This window comes from Arctopsyche grandis, chromosome 8, assembly GCF_051622035.1.
Source record: "Arctopsyche grandis isolate Sample6627 chromosome 8, ASM5162203v2, whole genome shotgun sequence".
NCBI lineage: Eukaryota > Metazoa > Arthropoda > Insecta > Trichoptera > Hydropsychidae > Arctopsyche > Arctopsyche grandis.
This window is the reverse complement of record NC_135362.1, coordinates 15,339,215-15,365,004: the sequence shown is the minus strand read 5'-3', so window position 1 is coordinate 15,365,004 and position 25,790 is coordinate 15,339,215. Positions and strand designations below refer to the sequence as shown.

Genomic DNA, 25,790 nt, shown 5'->3' with positions numbered 1-25,790 from the left:
ATTTACATTTCTTCAAAGAGATCCTCAGCATCCATCACCAGCATCAAATCTACCAGGAGACTTCTGCACAACAAGAGCATAGCTTTACTCCACTGAAAAATATAGGTGGAACTCCTTGACATTGTTAGCTTTCTCTTCAATAAAAGCTTTCCGAGAAAAAATAATATATACAACATCCACTTCCCGATGAAAGCCTCTCCAACACGCTTTCATTCGTATCTGTTTTGAGCAACTCTCATCCATGTCATTCCACAATTTTTTTCTGATTTCATCTATCCATCTTCCTTGTGGCCTTCCTTGCACCCTTTTATTTCTATTATTCTCTCGGGTACCATTCGAGCACTTCATTCCTCCGTTCTTCTAGTTACGTAACCCGCCCATTGCCATTTCAATTTATTTACTCTCACCATTACATCAACCACCTTTGTCAGATAAAAGTTTTATTCTGTTACAAACGCTATTTGATGATTGTTGTCACACACACTGACAGCTAATGCGTGTGCACTGACGTATTATTTTATTCTATTTTGTTTATTATTTTCTTCTTATAACTTATTATCCTCAACGCCACCATATTGGGCAATCTGTTTTTAAAATTCGCGTTCGCATTTACGTCTTTTCCAAGATGAACTGAAACAAAATCGAGTTCGATCATTAGCCCGGGATTATTGATATCCACTTCGTGGATTTCAAAAATTCTCTTAGTAACCAATAAATCAGATCCTGATCCCAATAAACCAGCTCCCATTTGTCAATCTGCGCATTATTTATGGCAGCGCTTAAATTATGTTCCAGCATCCACGTATCTGTAGGTTAACTCCATTTCTTGTTACATTTTCACACATTTGTATGTTAGTATCCATAAATATATATATATATATATATATATATATATATATATATATATATATATATATATATATATATATATATAGCATATGTGAAATAGAAGAGATAGTAGAAGTGGGTGGAGATGAGCGTTTTGCGCAACCGTAGGATTTTATGCGTTTTTTTTCAGACGATGCACCCGCTCCGATGCAATACTAGATATACATAATGGACGACGCGCGTGCGTCCTACGACCATGCACAAGCTATACTTACACACATATACACGTTAATAATAAATAAACACAATCGAATTTCTACTGCATTACGATCGTAAATCAAGATTTTAGAGGTGAGCGCGCGAGATGAGTATTAAAATATTATACGCTGCGCGGACCGAGAAGATCGACCACTGTTATTAAAGGCGCATCTCGTGCGGCGAAAGTGTTTTATGGCCATTGTCGTAATTTGATTACCTATCGTTCATTGTTCTTCCGCGAGAGTAATTAAAAGCAAACAACAATCAAACATCGAAAATTGTATACCGTTCATAGGACGTGCGATAAATTAGTTGTTGTGAAGGCGAAATTGACCGATGTTGTTTGTACGCTTCATCGCCGAAAGGGTGAAGAGAATTATTTACCAAAATTAGTTAATTTCAGATGTCCGTATGCAGGTATGAGAGTGCTGGTGTTATTGCATAAGTGTACACGTGAGGTAAACAGAACTAGACATACAATATTACATAAAACGTCGGCAGTGAAATCCTCAGTCAGGGTCAGAGACGGCCGTGGGACCTGCACCAGACACAATGTTGAATCAGTGCTTCTCAAAATGCAAGATATTTATGAATTCTACCAATGATAGATACATGATATGACAAAATTGTCCGCCTCAACGTTTTGAACTAGAAATTTATCGAATTTACTCACAAAAACAATTTTAATACAACTACATAATAATAGCAATAGCATTATGTAACAAAAACATGATTAATAGGAAAAACAGTTCATTTTCACAAGCTTTTAATGTAATCACGATGATCTATCGTGATATGATTGTTAAACTTCTTTAACATATTTATGTAAATGATTTATTTTAGTATGTCAAATGATTCAAATACTATAGATTATATTTTATAATTATTAATCTATCCAATGACTACCAGCTTTTTATTTTCACTAGAAATTAAACTGTATTTACATTTAGGAGATATATGATACGTAACCTCATTCCACCTTTATAAAACTAAAAATCAACACCTCACTTAAATAATAATGTCATGAAAGGACTTTTGATCTATAGCTGCATGGCTAATGATGATTTTTCAGCAGTTCAATCCACATCTGATACAATTTCTTTATAATATTAAATACTACCTAAATACACATACGTTCTTCAACTTAATATGAGATCATTTTTATGTATACTTTTGTAGATTGGTTTTTAAACACGCTCATTTGACTAATTTAAATGATTTCTCTCTAAATGTTTTTCAATTTATTATTATTTAAATAATAGAAAAATAGATTTGATATTTGAAGACAGTTATGAAATTTTAAGGAGCAGTAAATTGTTGTGTTTTTATGTAATATATAATATTCTATTTTAGATCGTAACTTTTCATAATAATAATCAACTTGGAAAACATTTTTAAGGTAAAAACCAGGGCTGTGTTTATAGTTGGAATTGGATTTGTAAAAAAAATTAACCGACTCCGACTCCTTTTCATTATTTTCTTGAATTAATATAATAGTATTACGGTATGTGTCGACTAGAGTCTTCAATTTTATTGAAGTAAAACTACTAATAAATGTAAATTTAATAATATCTTTTAAATTCATGATTAAATTAAATAAAAATAAAAATCTGCTTATGCTTTGTGGCCAAAACCGATTGTTTCCTCTGTCTTATACTTTCTTTTACTCTCATTTATTTTATAAAATTGATTTGTTTGTGTATGAAATTCATATATGTATGTACATAATGTATGAATGTACTTACTTTTAATTATACCTATTTCATTACCAATAATTCAATAAATTGGGTTACATGTCAATTTTTAGTGCTTTTTTAGTCCCATTAATTTTTAATATTTGAAAATTGTTATTATATTTATTATTAACAATTTTATACGTTGGCAAGAATCTTGCTAAAATCGTTCAAGTTGGAGTTGAAGTTTGGAGTCGAAGTCGGAGTCGAATCACAAGATAAAGTCGGAGCCGATAAATTGAAGCGACTCCACAGCCCTGGTGGAAATGCACATAAAATGTCAGAAGAACCGATTTACAAAAAATAGGAAACATTAACGATGCATTAACAAGAATAAGTTTCCATAGCAAAGTTGTTCAAAATAAGAAAAACGTTTAATAACTTATCGATTTTATGTGAATCTTCAACAAAGAAATAAGCTTCTTAAAGATTTTTTTTATCCCTGCTCTAAATTGCCAGGAGGCGCTACTAATACTCCCACAAAACGTATAAATAAAAGTCGACTATTAATTTATGGTGAATTCTTGTAATGGCGTACTAATGAACCGCTTCTAACTTTGTATTAAGATTATGCGTACAATTAAGAGTTTATTGGCAGCGGTAGATATTTTTTAATCATCTTACTGCACGGAATTAGTTACAATTTTAGTTTGAATGCAAAGTTGCACGACGACTTTCAGCTAATCTTCAAGATTGATGGTGATCGCTCTTTAGACATTGTATACAATGTGACTTGATACGAGGAAAAATTCAATTTGCATAGTGTGTGTGTAAAATGTTCTCAACAATAAACAATAGGGAATGCGATATTCTATAGTGCGATGTGAAAATTTTCGTACTTCGCAAGTAATTACATACATACATACATATGTATGTATAAAGCAATGAGGTACCGTTGCTTCCTAATTAACGTCCAGAATTTTATGTTCACTTTATGTGAATTAAATTTTATATCTGCGAAAAAACCTACAATTATAAGCAAACGGTCTGTTCATTTGTGATTCGAATAAAGACAGGTGTTTTTTCGGAATTTAATTCAAAGTCATTTTATGAATTTTTAAGTGTAGTTTGATATGAAGCGAAAATATTCTTAGTTCAATCAAAGTACCAGTATTCGTATGAACTTTCTTATTACTAAACAAATAAGTTTGTTCTGATCATAATAGTTTTTCCTATAGATAGTGAGAAAAATGGTACAATTTCAGTTGATAAATGAATATTTGATTAAATACATTTGATATTTTAAATGTTTGATTTATCAAATGTGTTTGTAAGTCTAACATATGTATGGACCAACTACTCTAATTGCTATTATTAAAACATACACACACATGTCAAAAACAAAAATAGAACCAGAAATCGGTCAAACTATACTCGAATGAAATTCTAAGGATATTGCAAGACGAAGGTCAAGGATTTGAGGTCAATTACCTCAGCGGACAGTCTACCACCTAACGAAGATATCGACGGACAGCCAAATGAGTTTCAAATTTAGCCTCGCGGACCGTTATTCGAACCTGGCAAGTTTTTTTTTATTGTTTATTTCGCAAGCGCATTTTTAAAAGCGGAATACCCCCCAGGAAATGGGTGTCGTATAAATCGAGCGACTATTGGGTGTTGGAGACCAGTTCTTGGCCGCGTGCAATGCCGCCAACCGGACCTGGACACGAAGACCACTTTTTTTTCAGCCGCAGCTTCAATACTGCAAATGCAAAATTCACATGATGTCATCATCATCATTGTCGACATCGAAGAATCTGCTAACCAGGGACGACATAATGATTCCAATCGTTATACACGTAATTTGCTACGTATGAATATTTCGTTAAAATGATAGAAGCACCCTATAATTTCATAAATATTTACATATATGGAATAAAATACATACATATACATATATGTATGTATTTTATTATACTCTTGCAGTCACTTTTATAAAAAGCTTATCGTCACTATAGGTTGTCGACCGCTGGTATATAACATATCTTTATAATTGAAATGAATTTTTCGAAAGTGAGACTTTCGCATAATAAACATTTTATTTGAAAAAACCAGTTGAATCGTTATCTTATTGATACCTGATAGGTATACTGCTTCAGATTTGCCATCTTTAATGCTTCAGGCAGGGGCGGCTCGTGACTTTAAAAACTGGTGGGGCACGAGGAAGCCCCCCTCCCACCCTACATTTTTATTTTTCCAAGATAATATATTTTTAGTATTTTCTTATACAAGGAAAATTACTTTTTTTTAACAAATTATTGACTTCGTTCATTATATGTTTTGAAAAAGTAAAAATGTTATTAATAAAAAATATTTAATGATAAAATTGTCATATTATGATTGACAATTTAAGCATACCTTGCCAAATATAGTTGAAATGTTGAAAAACGTCGTGTATTTTTCGAATCGTATAATGAATATAGACGATTGGGGCTGGCCTATTCTGCCCCAAAGAGACCTTTACACGGCAAACTAAAAGCAACCTTCTGTATTCGGTAAAACGGATCTCTTTTCTCTGCTCCTACTGACTATCTACACTCTACAGTGTAGAGTCTACACAATGTCACTCGCAAATGCCAGATTAGCATGTAAACTGAAGCTGGCGACCACGGGACCACGGCAGATAAGCGACTGCCTCGAACTGAATTAGTTCTGCTCACCACGTGGTGAGTGGGATAAACAAACACTTGTTAATTCTTAACGAGACACCAACAATATACAAAATTTAATTCCTTTTTTTGGTTAGGAGACATATGTGTGGGGCAGTACCCTCGTTGCACTTAAAGACGAGCTGCCACTGGCTTCAGGTATATGTATGTACTAATGCTTGAATTGCACGTCTAACTATTAAACTTGCTCATAAGAGATTTTTACTACCTTATATTTAAAGCAGGCGGAAAATTAACAGAACTGATTATTCACATCACACGGAACATCACCGTTCTTATAAATAATACTATTATCCATGAAAATATATGATTACTGCAGAACTACCATATAAAATCATTCACCTCTCAAAGGTCTTTTTCACGGTTTTTATACCATAAATATGTTTGAATGATGGAAATTTTCCAAGACCATAAAAACCGATCCTTTATGAAATAAACTAAAGCCGTTTTACGCCAACAGACTTCTGTACTTCGATTTGTATGGACTAAACGCGTCAAAAGCAAAGGACGGCACAATTTGCGTTCGAGAATCGATCGCGCCTCAGGTGAGTGCAATTTGCGATTAAACGCAATTACTTGTACGACTTTTTTCAGGATGCGGGCAATTTCAATGCATACGAGTCTAAGCGCGTTACGTAAATAAGACCCTCGATCTACAAAATAAACAACATTTTTATACAAAATCCTAGAATAGTGTTGTGAGGATAATGAAGCCCGACTAAACGCGATAGCCACGGTTGCCCTTCAGACCATTTTTGGACTGTGCAACATTGTTCATCGCCTAATGAGATCTCGTTACAAGAGTGCAACAATGGTTTTTGCATCGTTGTCGGCGACTTCGGCGGTGCAAAATACACAAAGCTCATCACTTATAAAAAACCGCACCCACCCAAGTCAGAAGATGAAAAGTTCCTTGATAAATACATATGTATGTACATAGATATGCTAATAGCGCTCAATTTAGGAAGTTTTATTAAACACATCATCATTCCAGCCTCTAAAATAATCGTCTCTGTTTTGCGCAACTCACGTCCGCTCATTGTCATTTCAAACCCTCGGCATGCTTCTCATCCACGTTTTCCCCTTCCTATATTTTTTCGTTATGCCGAGCATGCAGCCTTCCATACTTCTTTTGGCCAATTTATGCAGTAATTTTTACAGAGCATCATGGCTATGAATAAATTTTGACATATTTGATAAATTTGCATTTTTTTTTTATAAATCGCAAAATTTCGAGATGCTGAAAAACTCAAATTTTGTGAGAAATAGGGCAGGATTACCAGTTGTTGGAATTATTTCAATTAAATCAGATTAATTGGTAGACTCTGATAGCATACGATCGACCTTGGAGTCACAACCAAAGTCTTGCCAGCAGCACAGCTAAGAATTGAACCCGTGACCACACAATTAAATGCGTTACACGCTAACCATTGATCTATGCTGCTGGTGATATATGAATCTGAATTCGTCAACCATATAAGAAAAAAAAAAGAAAGTGTTAATTTATATAATATGTACATATGTATGTACATACATGAAAATATGAAGAAGAATATTTTCAGAGAATCATTATGAAAATGATGCATTAAAATCACGAATGTCATAATATATGGACGAAAAGCACGAAAAGACTCATTATTTTATACCGATAAGCTTTGATTTGTGGTGGCTATTCGACTTTGAACAATACTTTTCACTTTCAGTGTGCATACATACCTTTGTATGTATAACACATTGATGTCTGTTTTAAATGACCCATCTGCCCAGAGAAAAGAGAACAAACTTTGATAAGTGGAAAGAAACAAGGGTAGATTTGATCACTACTTCGAGAGAGACGGGAATTTTCCTTTGGAGTAAATAAAAAAGATGGTCTGCATTGAAAATGTAAAAAAAGCTTGATACAGTATAGCAAGTTTTCGTACATTTTCAATTGTTTTGTTTTCTATCTTTAATCTTACAAATTAGAACTGATGACACATTTGCAAAAAAAATCCTTTAAATTTAGACCTGAACCTAGTAGCGTAGCTAGCTCATACCAAAATCATGCAAAGCATGAGACCCAGCTTGAAAGAGGGTCCAAATTTATATATACATATGTACATTTGTAAACTCAATATAATTTAACATATGTAGTTTAAAATATTGAAAGTAAAATGACTCATACATTTGTGCGTATATGTATAATATTATTTTGCTTCACCTTTATTTTACAACGCAGAAATGTGAAAAGGTCCTAGTAACTATTTGGGCTTGTATCGTTGCAGATTATAAAAAGCCATTTGGGTTCAAGAGGGATAATTAATCACGTGACGCCATTATTAAAAAAAAAACCTTAATTGGAAATATATTCATATGACGACAATTTTTTGCAAACATTAAATCGAGAAAGATGAATTTTTAAAATGGATGAGCTAAGTTATATTTAATTTTTTTTATTGTCGTATATAAATATGTATCGCCAAATAATTTGAATAGTTTTAAAAATCAGGTTAAAAGGAGGATGAAAGAGTGGGTCTAGGATACATTTTGTATGAGGGCCCAAAATTCTAACTACATAAGCCTCAAACTCGAACCTTTTACTGTATTGATATTAATTCGAATCGAAACCGATAGCCCATCGAACGACACCACATTTGAGGAGTGGATCGAAAATGGCGAGTCCCGGGTAATGGTGGTCGCGTTCCGGGAACAACCTCGAGTTTCCCCGGGCGCATGCGCGCGCGCATCTTCACGGGAGGAAAGAGGGCCTGGGGGAGGGAGGGAGGGAGAGGGGAGTCCGCTTATAAAGGGGAGAAGCAAGTGCGGCCGCGTGTCCGTTGTTTAGACGTCGTGAGAGACGCACCCGCGACCAACTCCAAAACTCACTTCACCTCACTTCGCTCAACCCCCCACGAAGAGTCAACATGTCGCCTCTGGCTTGGCTGGTGTTGGCGTTTGCTGCTGCGGCGCCTGCTGCAGGTACCGATTCCACTTTTTATCATATCAACCGACACTGTATCAACAAGACTCGCGCTCGTCTATTCGGGATGTTCTAATAATTTCGGACTTTTTTTTTTGGTCTCGAAATTTCAAAGCTTAGGTGGTTTCAGCTAAAATTAAGTATTGTATAAGTTTTTTTTCGTATGAAACTTTTAAGTCGCCCTACAGTTTGTACGGTTAGATTTACTAATTTATCAGCCAACATGATAAGATTATTTTTAGTGGTTGCATGTGTACATACATATATACTGTGCTTCTGTGTTACAAAAACAAATATGTATCTCATATATGAAATTTTCATAACTTCAAAAAATATTTTTTTTAATTAAATGTATCACGCTTTTTACTTTATCTATGTACGTAGTAACAATAGATGAAGTTTTGTGATCATGCGAAAATTCGAACTCGAGATTTTGACTGATTCGAACTCAGAATCGATTACTGATCACGTTTTAATGATCTAGAAAAAATGTGTGTGTGTCTGTATGTGTGTCTGTGTGTGTGTCTGTGTGTGTGTCTGTGTGTGTGTCTGTGTGTGTGTCTGTGTGTGTGTCTGTGTGTGTGTCTGTGTACTTTGGGGATTTTTTCAACACCGTTAGTCCTATCGAACCAAAACTTAGTATCGGTTAATGAAATTCTTATAGACACTACGTAAATTTTTTTCAAATTTTTAAGTTGACCGGAAATGGTACCTCCCCTTATAGGTGTCCTCTTTTTTTTAAGTTTTTGAATTCGATTTTCTCCCAAACTACTAACTGAATCGGACTGAATTTTTTTTGCATGTACTAGAAATAATAATTTTTATAATTTTATATTTTTTAAATATTTTTATCTGAACCGGAAGTAGTACTTTTACTCTAGAGAATCGAGGTTTTTTATGTTTTTCTCAAAAGCCTTTTGATTATTCGAACTGAAATTTCATATCGATCAGTTAAGGCTCAATACCAAGTTATGTATAAAATTTGGTAAGCGTCCGTCGACCGGAAGTGGCAGTTTACTCTTGTTCGATTTTTCTTCCACTATTTTTTTCGACCCCTTAAACATGTGTGGTCTTCACGAAAAAATGCAAGTATAATTCTTGTATCAATGTGATTAAAATAAAAAAAAATCACTAATTTTAATAAACCGGAAGTGGGATTTTTTCCCTTCCGGAAGCATCCGGAAGGAAGGTCAAAATGTTGTCGCCTGGATCCTGACCACACCCCTGAACGTATTAAGCTGAAAATTTATATTTATATTATTTATGTACTAACTTAGATTTGGTAACGTTTTGGTCAGAATTCGTATACCGGAAGTAGTATTTTTTTTAAAAACAATATTTCATTATTTTTTCATTATTTTATTTTGACCTTTTAAATTATTTTAAGCGTCTTGATATTTATTGTGTATAATAAAGATAGTGATTTTAAGTAAAAATAAAAAATAAAATCATCAAATTTAATGAACCGGAAGTGGGATTTTCTCCTATTAGAAAGGTCAAAAATGTTGTCGCCTGGATCCTGTCCACACCCCTGAACGTATTAAGCTGAAAATTTATATTTGTGTTGTTTATGTACTAACTTAGATTTGGTAACGTTTTGGTCAGAATTCGTAAACCGGAAGTAGTATTTTTTTTAAAAACAATATTTCATTATTTTTTCATTAATTTATTTTGACCTTTTAAATTATTTTAAGCGTCTTGATATTTATTGTGTATAATAAAGATAGTGATTTTAAGTAAAAATAAAAAATAAAATCACCAAATTTAATGAACCGGAAGAGAGATTTTCTCGTCTTAGAAAGGTCAAAAATGTTGTCGCCTGGATCCTGACCAAACCCCTAAACGTATTAAGCTGAAAATTTATAATTGTATTCTTTATGTATTAACTTAGATTTGGTAACATTTTGGTCAGAATTCGCAAACCGGAAGTAGTATTTTTTTTTTAAACAATATTTCATTATTTTATTTTGACCTTTTAAATTATTTTAAGCGTCTTGATATTTATTGTGTATAATAAAAATAGTGGTTTTAAGTAAAATTAAAAAATTAAATCACCAAATTTAATGAACCGGAAGAGAGATTTTCTCGTCTTAGAAAGGTCAAAAATGTTGTCGCCTGGATCCTGTCCACACCCCTGAACGTATTAAGCTGAAAATTTATATTTGTGTTTTTTATGTACTAACTTAGATTTGGTAACGTTTTGGTCAGAATTCGTAAACCGGAAGTAGTATTTTTTTTAAAAACAATATTTCATTATTTTTTCATTAATTTATTTTGACCTTTTAAATTATTTTAAGCGTCTTGATATTTATTGTGTATAATAAAGATAGTGATTTTAAGTAAAATTAAAAAATTAAATCACCAAATTTAATGAACCGGAAGTGGGATTTTCTCCTATTACAAAGGATAAAAATGTTGTCGCCTGGATCCTGTCCACACCCCTAAACGTATTGAGCTGAAAATTTATATTTGTATTCTTTATGTACTAACTTAGATTTGATAACGTTTTGGTCAGAATTTGTAAACCGGAAGTAGTATTTTTTTTTAAAACAATATTTCATTATTTTATTTTGACCTTTTATATTATTTTTATCCTCTTGATATTTAATGTGTATTATAATTATACTGATTTTAAATAATAAAAAAAATTTGAACAAAATCCGACAACCGGAAGTAGAACTTTTGTCTTGTGCAAGTATTTGCATATATTCGCGCTCAATTTGTATCGCTATCATAGTTATTAGTTCAATATTGAATTTTGTTTTGTAACCTTCTTATATTCCTCAAATACATAGATAAAGTCATGGGTTGGTCACACCCGAATTTTTTACTTTATTTTCACGATTATGAATAGATCACTCAGGGAAAAATTCTTTTCCTATTGTTACCTTTGTAGAAAAACCATTTTTTACAAGCTTTTTTTGCCCTAGATTTGCCCTAATGAATATATATAGAATTTATGAAAAATGAATGAATCTTAGAAATAATACTTATGAATTTATATAGAACTAGTGATTTTACCCGGCTTCTCTCGGTACTTATTAATATAAACCGCTTAAACATTTCTAATCTAATAGTAAACGTTTTATTAAATTTATTCGAATAGTTTTATTTTATTTAAATTTATTTGAATATTCATTTGTTTTTTTATTAAATTTAACGTCATGGATTCTACGAACCAAAACATACATATGTACATACAAAGTCTCTTTTGAAATTATATATTAGACTAGTGGTTTTACCCGGCTTCACTCGGTATTTGTAATATAAACAGCTTAAACATAGCAAAACAATCTAATAGTAAATATTCATTTGTTTTTTTATTAAATTTATTTGAATCGAAAAAAAAAATAATATTCAACGATATCAATATCGTTGTCATAGAAACTTTGATTTGTTTTCGATGCTCCCACCCAAACCTTTAAACCTTACATACAAAGTCTCTTTCGAAATTATATATAAGATTAGTAATTCTAAAAAATAACAGAAAGACGTAGTTTTTGACTCAAATTCGATTTAAGAGGATTATTATGTACATAGTTAGAATAATGATTTTTATTGATTCGGCGACTAAAATTATATGCGAAATTAAATTTTTCTCGTAATAGAACTTCAAGTGAGGGTTTCAACTTTGAACAGGGTTAAATTTATTAGTAATATTATGCAAATATTATGCAAATATAAAAAAACTCAAATATAAGTAAATATTTAAAAGCGGTTTTCAATAGGAAAAAAATTCTCGTCTATTGGGTTGAACTCTGATCTTTTAAAGTCCATTGCACTCAAAGATACGCTCAAAAGTGTATAAAAGCTTTGCATTATCGTAATTTTAAATTTTAAACTAACTATATTACACTAAAGCAAAAATGTTTTCAACTATTATAAAATCTTATGCAAGTCAAAAATAACTAACATAAATTTCGTACTACACAAATGTGTGATAACAATAATTACGAAAACTTTAATTATATATTTTTAATATAAATGTGCAAATTTGTATACAATTTCATATATGAATGTGTAACGATGTTTGTGATTAAAACGTCAAATTAACTCACGACGTTGCATAAACAAATCGCGTTAATGTAAAAACGGTACGAAACAAAAAAGATTAAAATCGGCAAATGAATCAAAGACACGCACGCGCACGCATTCGAACACTTTTATTTTCTCGTGTTTCACGAGATAAACAAATCGATCGAACAGGTTTATTACACCTGAATATCGAGATACTACTCGTATAATGCACATCGCGTACCTAGATAGATTTCCTCGCAACGCGTGTAATACGATTCTCACTTTGCATTCGTAATGTTTGTTGATACAAATCGCATTGTCAAAGCCTACGCTCTAGTTGTTTACGTGTATTTTCCTTTCACTCGGTAATTAAATTCGCGTATCGCATATACGTTAACGATTAATTTATGTAATATTTTAAGAATAAATATGAATTAAGAGGCTTTGAATATCCTAATACCCTACTTTTAAAACATATATTATACTAAGCATATTCTTGCCACACAATAAGCTTTGCAGAATTACCCTTCATGTAGTAAGCATAATATTATATTATCGAAAGATATTTGTTACATGTATTTTCTTCCAAAACCATCATTTATTTTTACCATTGTATCATTGTACGATATTGTCCCAAGGCGACATCAATGGCCAACTTTGTGAATATGTACATATATAAATTAATAATATTATAATAATTCGAAAATAAATTCAAATAATGGTGATAAATGAGCAAATTTGATAGGAACCATTTCAGATAAATATAACACGAAATATTGAGACATGCAATCATATAAATAGGCAAATTCTGATATGAAACGATCAACCTGAAGTCACATACAAACATACATCTAAGGTCTGGCCAGCAACGCTGGATTTGGTTGGAACTTGCGACCCCTTAGTTGTTAGCATTATACGCTAACCACTCATTGTGAGCTTTATAGCTGGTAAAATAAGTAATTAATTAAAAAGTTAATGATGATTAACAGAGCGTATACATACTTTATACATTTTATACTTTTACATATATTATGATTGATTGGTTGCGTTAATGCTAACCACCGAGAGGCTGTCGGGTTCGACCCCATGGGTTGACCTCGATTGAAAATAATTTATTCCGAGTATAATATGTAGTGCTGCTGGTCCACGTTTCTTGTCAGAGATTGCCAATTTATTTGATTTCATTGTTGAAACGGTTCCTCCATCACATTGGCAAAAACCATCCAACCCACTAATGCCACCACTATTTGAGTATGATTTCAAAATTTTATAATCATTAAATATATGTACAAAGTTAATACCAAAGATTTCGTTCAGGGACAACCCGTAATGATATCATGGGAAAAACAGATGAAAAATAGTCTGTCTTGAATCATTATCTTTTAATTAAAACCTATATCTAAATTCATATCAATTTGTTACACATTAATAGGGTTCATAACTTATCTGTATGGTGTAGCTATGTACATCCACAGCCCATGACCCATGTCCTAAATCCACTTAAAAAACCGAAAAATATAGTATGTAGAATCAGAACCATTACAAGCGAATCCGCTTCCATTCAAAATGACGAAGTGTTTTCGATCCGACCATGGGATACGATATAGGCATATTTTGTTCTTTCGTTTTCGCTTGGTAAGGATTGGACGTGTTCGCGACGAAACAATGGCTCGCCTCGTACGCTTTCTGCATTTCTAATCGGGGTTGGTAGAACATTGTATCCCTCTGAAGTCCCTCCCGGTTACCATCGTCGCCTTCCTTCCTCCCAAACGACGGATACATAGACTTGCACTGTCGGAATACGCAATTAGCTGCACTCGAGAGGGACCCACGCGTGCCACCTTCCAATGAATACGAATTAACAACACCAAGAGGGGGAGGACCCAATATGTGGAACGTGGGCGCCTCGCATCTTCGGACACATCCCATGGCGATAATATAAAAATTACCCACCAACAATGCAATATAAACACCTCACGAAAAACCACGGCGGCGAACCGCGGCGAGGGGTTAAAACTAGTTATGGCGCAATTGCCCCGGCGCAAGTTCAAGGATCCCAATTACATGCGTGTTATGCAATAGCGCGCTTCTTCCATATACGATGATTTTCATATACATCTGTTTTTTTTTCTTCTCGTTGATATTAATTTAATTTTGTACCTTTCTCGTGAGAGTGTAATTATTCTGATGGATCAGACGCGGCGGTTTAATGGTCGTTTGCGGCGGTGATGTAACCCGGGGGCATCACGTCCATCCTTGCCTAGATAAATGATATTGGTTGGGAAGCAAATAACAACATCAGAATAATAAAATAATCAACAATGAATAAAAAACAACAATGAAAACAATTCAGTGCGGTCCGAATTGAAGATGGACAGGTAGTCAGACGTTTAATTTAAAACCCTCTATGTATGTATATTTGTAAGCCTTGACTTTGAAAAAAATATATAATACGCATAGCGTCTCGTGTTACTTTTTTTTACGATGTAAATTAGTTATTCAACAGTCAAAACACATTTTTTTAAGGATCCACTGACCACACATTAACATTACGAACGAAAAAGATCCCAATATAAATCGACAGTGTGTACTTACATACATGAATGTCTATGAAAGGCACCCATCCAATAAACAATACGAACTTTATTATCCGAATATAAATAAAACGCCAACGGCATTAAATTCCCTTTTTGCACAAAACCCTCCATCCTTCATCATTAAGGTAAAAATAAAACCCTTCTCGCCCATTTTCCTGACAGATTAATTACATCGTGACCGGTTAATTTAATACACTCGACGCATCACTTTGGGCACTCCGCGTGTTGGGTGAGGGATAGAGACTATCCTTCATTATCGCGAATGAAAAATCTGATGGAGGTCAACACACCTAATTGATTCCTTCCTGGCAGGATGTGATTAGTGTGCGATAATTAAGGATTTGGGTGAAAAAAGAGGCGGGTCTTTTCATTTATAGATCAAGGAAGATTGACACTGACTGAAAGTGTTTGGCGCGATTGAATTCGCAGCATGTCGCCGCAAAACGAATTTGCATTGCTTTGTCAAGCAAATCAGATGTTGTTGGTAATCGACCACGCGCGTGTCACATCCGAGGTGTCCTCACGTTGCTGATCGTCGTTGGTAGGTAGGTCGGTGGTATAAATTGACAGCAATTACGCTTACCCGACCAGAATTTGTGATGGCACCCACTGGATGGACAGATGTAGTCAATGAATAAGATATGTACATACATATTTAAAAAAAAAAAGAAAATGCCTAGTACGCAGATTTACAAACAAGGCCCACCTCTCCGTGTTTGCAAGGAACGAGATTGAGAGTTCTCGTGTTCAGGGGCTGGATTGGTCCCGAGCTATATTTAGCTTTAATCGTGACCACGGTCAGGTATTTACCCTTGTACCAAGATGGTCATGCCCGCTGTCGATGACTTCCACCGTTTCAAAGACCAGAGCTTAATAAGCACCTCTTGGTTACGATGTATTAAGAACAATGCAAAATGAATTGTACATGTGCAGCGAGGGTATGAAGTCATCGGTTTTAAACAATCTTGAAGTTTTATAGCCCTCGGCGAAACGACGGTTATATAAATAAGAGCTTTTAAAACGTGCCCCAGGAGTGGTGGAGCCATACCAGCAGGACAATTCAGAATGCAGTGCAAATATGCAATGACCAAGCCGAACGCAAAGAGCAAACCAGAAATTTTTGTAGTATTCACATACATAAACATACATAGTGTCCCCACTCGAGACAAAAAACAAATATTATACCCGCTGTATCGCAAACACAATGCTAAGAAGAATGGGCATTTATTTATTTACCGCGGTGGTAGGTCGCCGACTTCATGACTTATGGATGATCGCGCTTTTTACGCATCCCAACTCTCCTTGTTTGCTCTTTTTTTATTCCATTTTCTTTTTCATCCTTCGGTTGTTTGGTTATGCACTCCAGATATGCATCGCAGGCTCAAAGTGGAACGCAAACCTTTTAATCGACGCTCAAATATTTGATCTCTGGGTCGAAAACGAAACTTTGACGGTCCACTCAACCTCGATCATTTTTTTTTCTGTTTATTTTTGCATCCAAATTTAAGATGCATCGTATGCACACGTTTAAAATACCACGCGTGAATTCACAATGACTCCATTAACCGCAACACACGATTCCTTAAAGCGGACAAGGACATATCACTAGAACAAGATCAATTGTGGGTTAAATTTCATTAACACTCTCGACTTACGCGTCTACGATCGCGAGATAAACAAACATGGATGCATCAGAAATTTAACACAGATTTCACAACAGATTATTGCTACTTGAAATTTATTATGCATTTAAAATCATACACGGGTCGATGGGTGCGATTTCCATAAAAATGTCGTCAGTGAAAAGTGAATCAATTTATTTCCCATACTTATATATTTAGTAAAAAAACACAACTAGTAACCAGTACCTTAATTTATCATCACACTAAAATTAAAATTAAGGAATGTTCGAGATAGACCATCTTCATTAAAAATGCAGAAAATACGATAGAAAACACACACTACTGCTTCTACTACTACTTTATTTTATTTTATTTGTACAGTTGCTTTGTAATATGTATAGTAAGTACCGAGCACGTATGCACGAGTCTACCATATACGGTTTACATTCATTTGGCTACAAAAAAATAATACTTGTATCCAGCTGTGGCTTAACCAAAGGTGAACCTTGCAATCCAATGGGAACCTACTCGCGTACAAGCCAGTGTAACTTTTTATGAAAGGCGATGAAAAATACGAATGAGTCATACGTGCAGCGATGACAATTGACGTTCAAGTCACGTCTATCAGACTTCTCAAACGGTTGTCGGAAGCGGAAGTGTTGATGACACACACACACAATAGAAGAGGAGAGGGTAGATAATTTCGAATAGGACAGAACGACACTATCAATCGAGCCAAAGATTATAAAAAAATACCACATACTACATTGCAAATGTGAGTTCGTCGTCTCGCGTATGTAAATACAAGATGCATAGATGCAACAGGCGAAGTCGATTACGAAATCGTATTAAATTAATAAGCGGAAGTGCCTGACCGGTTGGCTGGATGCTAAGACGTGAAGTGCAGGTGGAAGTGCATCCTAGCTATATAATTTTATATACATATGTAGTTTCATAATGATATTGCCTCGCCGTAGAGACGGACGCCCGTGAAAAATCAAAAGATACGCCCAGGCGCAATTAAATGGGTAACCCTTGGCCAATTCTAAATCGCAATTTACCGTGTCCGTGAATTCTCACCGAGAGCGAGCAACAGACTTTTTGCCCATTCATCCTGTCAAGTTGTCTTATTACGATCATTCTCGGTTTAAATGCAATCTTTCATCGGAGCGTGCATTGACGCCTACGCAACGGTGAACAGTCTTTAAAACACCATTTCATATTTTCATCATTCAACACTTGCAGATTAGATCTTTGAGATTGTACAAATACGCATATTTTAAATATTTAAGAGGGACGCCATTAAATGAAACGTATGTAGATACAATAAAAAAAACAAGAAACCGAAATTTTAAAATGTTTTCAAGCTTTGAATTCAATGAAATACATAGTATAAATTTAGAATTTTTACTTGCCTATTAGTATACCTACACGTTTGCGTTCAAAAAATATATCATTTAAAAACATTTTAAACTGCGCTAATTTGTATATTTACTGCTACTCGTGACAATATTATTGTATCAAATACTGCAAAGTTTTGAAAAAGAGTATGAATTCAAATTTGAATTTCAATTAGTATATGTACATATGTATATAGTACAATTAGTTGACCATACGTCCTTTATTTCACAGTTCTGTCCTTTAGATTTATTTATTTTCTAAAATTGCGCTTTTGTCCTTTATTTCGTAATATCGACTATCACTAAATATACAATTAACGCCGAAATATTTAAATATACAATTCATAAATATTAACAAACCTGTATAGATTACCGGAGCGGAGACTAATTAATATTTACTAAGTTTGACGCACTGAATTCCAATATGACAATGATTTTTGTTGGTTGATTTTTGTTTACGAGATATGACTCAAAATCTCTAGTATTGCTATGCCAAAAGTGAGTATTGGATCAATAGTCATGTTTTTCCTATTGATTCTGATTTTTCAATGCATTAAAATACAATTTTTTTAAGTTATAAATTGATTCTTCCATTTTCTCTAAAAAAATATGTTCACCGTAAGTATAATACTGATTAAAATTGCCTTTTATTACAATAGCGATCATAATTTTCACAAAAACATAAGTTTATAAATTAAATTTACAGTGAAAATATGTATTATAGGCTAATTAAAATTAAATTGTGCGATTTTTATTGCATTTATTGCATTCATAAAATTTTTTGATTGCCTAAATTTTAAATTAATCTCACGATTTTAATTGAGTAGTCCACAACCATAAATTTAATAGTCTTTTCATATAATTCCTTAAAATACACAGAGCAAGTGTGGGAAAATTTCAGTTGAAATTTAAATTTCAGGGTGTAGCAAACTTTGGATTCCATTTTCAATTGATCGATCTTTGTTATGAACCTATAAATGCACGATTCCTATCGGTCAGAACATCTTAACAGACCAATAGGAATCGCATTATTCTCAAATTAACTGAATTTAAGTACGTGTCAATAAGGCGAAGTGAAGTTTAAGTAAGGCAGGGCGTCAAATTCTACCTGCTTCTGTCTTCCAGTCTTACTTACGTGTGAGCGAGCAGGATACAAGGGGACTAGGTGACGTCATACCGAGTCCCCTCGTATCCTACGTAAAGTAAGGCTACGCGACAAAAATAGGGAGATTTTCACTGGTATTAAATTATTAAACTAAAATTCACAAAATTCCACTAAATTACACTAAAATTGCCTCAGTATATGTAGCTAAATGCGACTTGTAAGCAACGTACACAGCTGTGGGACATCTTTTGACCCCAGCAAGACTAACCAACACCGGGAGTGTTTATACGTTGCGCCTGAGAGATTTCGTTCTCACCCAGTACACACCTACCGAGGGCGATTGGCACACACGTAGTATAATGAGAGTACCTATTTCGAAGAGGCGCGTTCGCAAAGCAAGGCGCCACGAGGAGTTTGACCAGCTCGACCTCACGCATTGACCTCTAGGGGCCAGGGTCGCGTCTGCCCCGAGGCTGTTTATTCCCATACACCGCGAATAAATCTAGCAATCGTTGCCGCGGGTGGCCCCCTCCGTCATTGCCCCATGACAAAGGGATCCTTATCCGGATTTATGGACGCACTCCCGCCGTACGAATTGAAAGATTCGTTCTGAGATAGCTATGCGTTCGCGTCTAGATAGCGGTAATGACTTTTGCATTCTTCGAATCGCAGTCCGGTTTAATTGATCGGATCCTGAGGGGGTCCTTTGGGTACTCGAAGCCACCTCGTCGATGCGTCGACTGCTTTGTACACAAAGGGCCAAGACGACGAGGCGGTCGAAAGGGCCGCCATGAACGTCTCATGTATTAGCATTATAACACAACGTGCATTGTTTGTTACAGGACAAAGGATAACGACCATCCAGTTGGACGGCGTGCAGTACTTCGTATCGCGCATGAATCCCTACAGCCCTGAACTCAATTACTTCTTGGCGTACCAGTACTGCAGGTGAGCAACATGCACATAATAAAATCATGTCCGATGATTACCACTCATTTGTAATACATATTACGCGGCGGTGAAGCCACTCTGATGCGCGGACATGAATGTTTGAGGTTTACCACAAAAAAAAAAGAATTGAAGACCACCGAGATTCACTGTGAGCGCTTTGGAAGCTCAAAAGTCGTATGACTCATAAAATGTTACTTGCTAAACGATATTTAGTCGGAACTGTTATTCTGAGCGCCACGCTTTTTGCACCACAAATTGTGTTAAACCGACTGCTTTGTATCGCGTTACCGTTACTTCTCATCGTTGATCGTTTTGTCGCCGCTTCTTCTTCGGCAGCATCTCGACTATCATCATCGTCGTCGATTTGCTCTTATTCGCATCTCGACTTCCGCGCCGTGGGATCTCCGGTAGCTTCATTAGTCGACGCCGCGCCACTATTATGCTGGAGATTGCCAATCTTGGATGTTCAATGAACTCTGAGAAAGAATTCCGTTCGCGGAGAGGAACTGCGGCGCCACAATTCAATTCAACAGCTGGACAAAGAGACGTTTCGTGTAAATCCTCCATAGAAAATGCTCTCGGAAAGGTCTTGCTCCACCGTTAAATCGCCTTAAGCAGATACCATAACGGTCGCATAATCAAACGAGGCCATAAGCCGACTTGAAAATATGTAACGTCGACTACAAAGCAGCAGATATAAACGATCCAATAAAGAAGCTTCATAAAGTTTTCACTATCAATCATTACGTAATCTGATAATCATATATCTATATGTATATAATCTACAAAACAAGATAATTTTACTTCATAAGCTTCAATATTGCATATATAGATTCAAACAAATCCGAAATAGATTTATGTCTGAATTTAAATCCTGACATGCTTAACCAGTAAAAAGAAAGCTCCAGCTATTACATCAATATAATCAATATTTTTTCTAAGATGGGGAACTATTAAACAACACGTCACTAATATTTTTTGGAGATTAAATAAAACTATAAAAAATCGAAAAAACTGTGTATTTATGTATATTCTAATGATCATAAATATTAAGGGAATTGGTTATCTATTACACATTCAAATCCAAATCCCTAAAAATCACCATGAATTTCTGCATATCTGTACGTTTACTAATTATTAGTAATCCTTCATTATTTGCAGCTGCTTAGTACATCCATACATATATGCTAGAAGAAAACACTTTAATTTTCCATGAGCTTTCCAAAGTTTAGCGAAACTTTGGGTGAGGGATCCCCGCACACCATTACAGCATCGACATTGACTGATTAGACATAATGTTTGTTTTCAGGTCGCTGGGTCTACAGCTGGCTTCTTTCGAGACCAAGGAGAAGGCGGACTCCATCACGACGTACCTGAGCAACGCCGGTAAGTTGAGGGGAGACGCAGCACGAGGCGCGGACATTCAACCCAACACACACTCATTACATCATTACGTTGCCGCACATTGCTTACATTACGCACGCGCACTTACGCTACGCAAAAAATAGAAGAAAAACGCAAAGAAAAGAGCAAAAAGTGCAAACTCTCGTATCAGGATCTGCAAGGTGCGCTGCACTCGCTGAAAGACAGCTGCGCACGAGCTTAGCTACATTCATATTGTGTATACGTATGGTACGCGTTCGTCTATTTAGTAAAGCTTTAGAGCTTTTTTCCACATGGCGAAATAAATAAGAATTTTTTTAAATAGAACAATTGGATGCGTCTGAAACACTTGCACTCTCTCTCTCTTTCTCTCTATTTCTCCTCATGCGCTCGTTTTGAAAACTGTAATTCGGTCATAGAGTGGAATTTCAACAAAAGCATTTTTGGCTGTTACATACTGAAAGAGAATGAATACATAATGAGCACACAGGTTGGAAAAGAAAACAAACGGGAGAAAAAAGGCAAAAGATACAGTGGCGTATCCGTTCGTTTGACCTACAATTAATAGCGTGATAAATATAATAATTTTTAAAGATATAATATACAACCTTAATCTAAAATAATTTAAGCTAAACTCGGATTAAATTTCATATGAAAAAAAATTCATTAGTAATTTTCTAAAGGTCCATCCAATGAATTAGTAACTGAAACCTTTTTAAAAATAAACTTGATGTTTTCCTTTAAATAAATAGGTTTTTGTAAATCTTCCTTTTTTTACTAGCCTCTTCTGACTTTCATTTACGATGTCAAGTCAGAAGAAATTTGGGTTTTTATTTAAGTTAAGTTTGTTTTTATTTTATTTTCTATTGTTTATTTTATTTTCGTCTATTTTGAGTTGTTAATATTTTCTTTCCGGTTTTTTTTTTGTTTTTGATTTTTTTTTCACTGTTTTATTTGATATTTGTATTACTGTACTACTGTATGTATGTATTATCATACCCCTTGGGTCCATCGGCTTTTCCGCCATTCCCAAGTATTCAATTAAATAAATAAATAAAAAATGTTCCCACGTGAATATTAAAATTTGACTTGGGACTCCGGAATCTAAATTGTGCTTTTTCATATATTCAAAATTATCAATTTCTCATATATCTGTCAGATTGGACCTGGGCTTTTATACTTTAAAGAAAACGTTTTTATGATAATTTGGTTGTCTATATTGGTAATTTTCATTCTTTGATTCTCTTTTTTCACACTATTTGCAACGCATTTGTCAGCTGAACGAATGCTAACTTTATTCACACTCCTTTACAGAAATTTAGTACAATACATACAAACAATTCGTTCCGTATTTTTTCGTTCTTCCAAGTTATATACAAAAATCGCCGATGGATAAAATAGTTTTTTTAAAATCTCGCTCATTCCATCTTCTATAAATTGTATCGGCAGGTCACAATCCACCGCTGGATAATTGACTTTCCAGCGTGTTGTTGCCATGCACGTCGGCGCCTGTTGGTCGTGTCCATTCAACGACACATGTTTTTTGAATTCCTCAGACCATCCAGTGTATCTATGTATCTAGTGTTTTTTCGGAAGGACTACCACAGCGATCCAGTCCGAAGTATTAATAACCGAGACGTACAATTTAATACATACTAGAAATGGATATGACGCGCGTAATTATATAAAATTTGGTCACAGCTAATTTAAACAGCAATTTTAGAAATCAAAAAAATAAAATACCGAATACTAATAGTCAACGATTAAAGTTTCTCACACATTCGAAAAGCAATTTACTATAATGCATTTTTCCCATGGTCACAGAGCAAACAACGTGTCCACATCAGTACTGGGTACTTCCGAAAGATGTAGAATTATCAATCGTACATATATACATAATTGGCCAATTTGCTACTCCAAACATAACCAATGCCACATTAAACAATGAAATTAATCGCACACAATTACAACGTACAAAAACTTTATTTTCAGGATACACGAAATATGATTTTTGGACGTCGGGTAACAATTTGGGAACAGATATGTTCCTTTGGATGAGCACTGGATTGCCTTTCAACGCCACGTTCAATTACATGAAACGTGGTGAATTGACGGTGTCTGGAGCTGAAGCTACAATCCCATCTCGTCCGACGAGCATGGATCCCGTCGATGTACCTCAAGGAAGTACAGCACCCCAGCGAACAGCGAGACACGGGTAAATTTACAGCAAAAGTCGAATGCAAAAATTCGAACGAAACAATTTTTTTTTAAATTTCAAATGTAATTTCAGCACGGAACATGTGTTGAGTGACGGTTGCGTAGCATTGAAAGCCCCCACGTTCCATTGGGAACCCCAACACTGTGGAGATATCAAGGACTTCATTTGCGAACAGACGAGATGTTACTACTACAACTACGGCTCTATTCCAGTGTCATCGGCGCAGGGGTAAAGCCATTAACAGGTGAGATACAAGCCAAAGCTACAAAGATGACCAGCGGCCAGATTCTAAACAGTGCCTTGCTCGTTGAAGTAAAATCTTGACAGAAAAGCAAAGTGTGCCCATTGGGCCTTTGACATCAGTGTGGCTTCATGATACCTTATGATATCAAGCAATTGTGATCAAGAGCGATGTCATAATTGTACATGTGCAATCTCTGGCATGGAATCTAGCCTCTGACAATGTTCATAGACCCAGCCACCAAAATCATTTTGTATTATACATACATATGTGAAAAATGCAAATTTTTGCGAATCCTAATACTAACTGATATATATTTTTTAACAAATGGTAATAATTTATTCTTATTTTATTCTAAATTGGCTTTACTTGGTGGATGGGGAAGAAAGCTTTGCTTGGTATCTCATCATGAATTTGCCACATATTATCTTAATTAATGCCGATTCTCAGCCATGTATATATTTTTCTTAATTCTTACATTAACATTTTATAATTTTCGAATTGAATTCATTATTGCCATATACCGTTATAATTTACATACATACATATCCAATTTACATTAATACATACTAAAGAATTTAACAATAACAATAAATCAAACCCGATTTATACTTTTTTTGCTTAATTGTAAATATATTTTAATTTAAATGGCTGAGAATCGAATTGGTACAAATAAATTAATATTAACATGATGCAATTTTTTAATTTATTTGATAGGAAGCCTCTTTCTCTGACGACAACGACAACAGCACCACCGATAACGAGCTCGTCCCCCGTTCCACCACGCTCAGAGCATTTACCCACCCACTTCACCCTCAACGACCTTCTTGGCAAATTACGCCCTAGTTCATTAGACGGTTTGCAATCCCCTCACTTGAAAGCTGCCTCAGCTTTGGCGCACAAGAACCCACCGCAAATCGACAGCCACTATTCGGGCATCAACAATCACCATGAACACGCGCAAGACATACAAGAAAAGTCCCTTGAGAAAGAGGCAACATTGGTGCCAAGTACTTACGACGGAGATACGGATGTTAATGACACCCCCACACAGCTACCCAACGATCCTAATAACTCTGTGGAAGAAGACGGCTCCGCCACTATGGGACCATACAATCACAACGCTTACATGCAAATGGGGGACGATCCTAATGCTTATGCTGCCGCTTCTTCCAACAACAATGAAGATGAATATGTATCTACAATAGAACCTGACATTGTCACGACGTACAAATCTGAACTATTAAAAAAGATTGCTGGAAAGGTGCTCGCCGCTCCGTCCCAATAATGTGATTTTTTTCATCCTAGATGTGAATATATCAAAGACACTCCATAACATAAGGGGACTGATTCAAATTTAGAAAGTCCAACATATTATAATGGGGTTTCAAATGGGACCATTAGTTACATTTAATAGACTTAACTACAGAAATAAGAGATTTTTGAAATAAATCTGAACAAGATATAGTATAGGTGTATTTCCTACAATTCTAAAATTGTACTTTTAAGTTTTTGTCACACTAGAAATAATATATATATATATATATATATATATATATATATATATATATATATATATATATATATATATATATATATATATATATATTATATATATTTATATATGTAATTGGCTCAGTTAAAAATTTAAACGTATGTTTTTGGATGAAAGATTTATAATGTTCAAAGAACCTTTTATAATGTATCACTTCAACATTCCAGGGAACCCGGCAATGAAATTTATAAGATATTGGTAATTCAAATCATTGATAGCTATAATATAGGCTTTAATGATTACTTGCCAAGATC

The 25,790-nt window shown here is 34.7% G+C and overlaps 2 protein-coding genes across 3 annotated transcripts in view; one reads left to right on the top strand and one right to left on the bottom strand.

Moving 5' to 3' along the window:
• Positions 1-25,790, bottom strand: part of LOC143915853 (cytosolic carboxypeptidase 1-like) — a 74,539-nt gene that overhangs the window by 31,538 nt on the left and 17,211 nt on the right. The window lies entirely within an intron of this gene.
• nw (narrow) lies at positions 8,304-25,408 on the top strand. 2 transcript variants are annotated; one of them, XM_077436259.1, is made up of 6 exons: positions 8,304-8,446; positions 20,031-20,136; positions 21,449-21,525; positions 23,515-23,737; positions 23,813-23,984; positions 24,699-25,408. In XM_077436259.1, the coding sequence occupies exons 1-5, from the start codon at positions 8,392-8,394 to the stop codon at positions 23,970-23,972; spliced, it is 621 nt and encodes a 206-aa protein (XP_077292385.1). In that variant the 5' UTR covers positions 8,304-8,391; the 3' UTR covers positions 23,973-23,984; positions 24,699-25,408. The 2 variants fall into 2 exon arrangements, with proteins under 2 accessions (XP_077292385.1, XP_077292384.1); XM_077436258.1 differs by having other exon boundaries at positions 23,813-23,968; positions 24,699-25,371.

Bases quoted from the DNA above. Each gene is read 5' to 3' on its own strand.
- nw (XM_077436258.1), top strand. From the start codon at position 8,392: ATGTCGCCTCTGGCTTGGCTGGTGTTGGCGTTTGCTGCTGCGGCGCCT. The intron at 20,137-21,448 runs GTGAGCAACATG...GTTTGTTTTCAG, and splicing joins TTGGCGTACCAGTACTGCAG to GTCGCTGGGTCTACAGCTGG. The intron at 23,969-24,698 runs GTAAAGCCATTA...TTTATTTGATAG, and splicing joins CCAGTGTCATCGGCGCAGGG to GAAGCCTCTTTCTCTGACGA.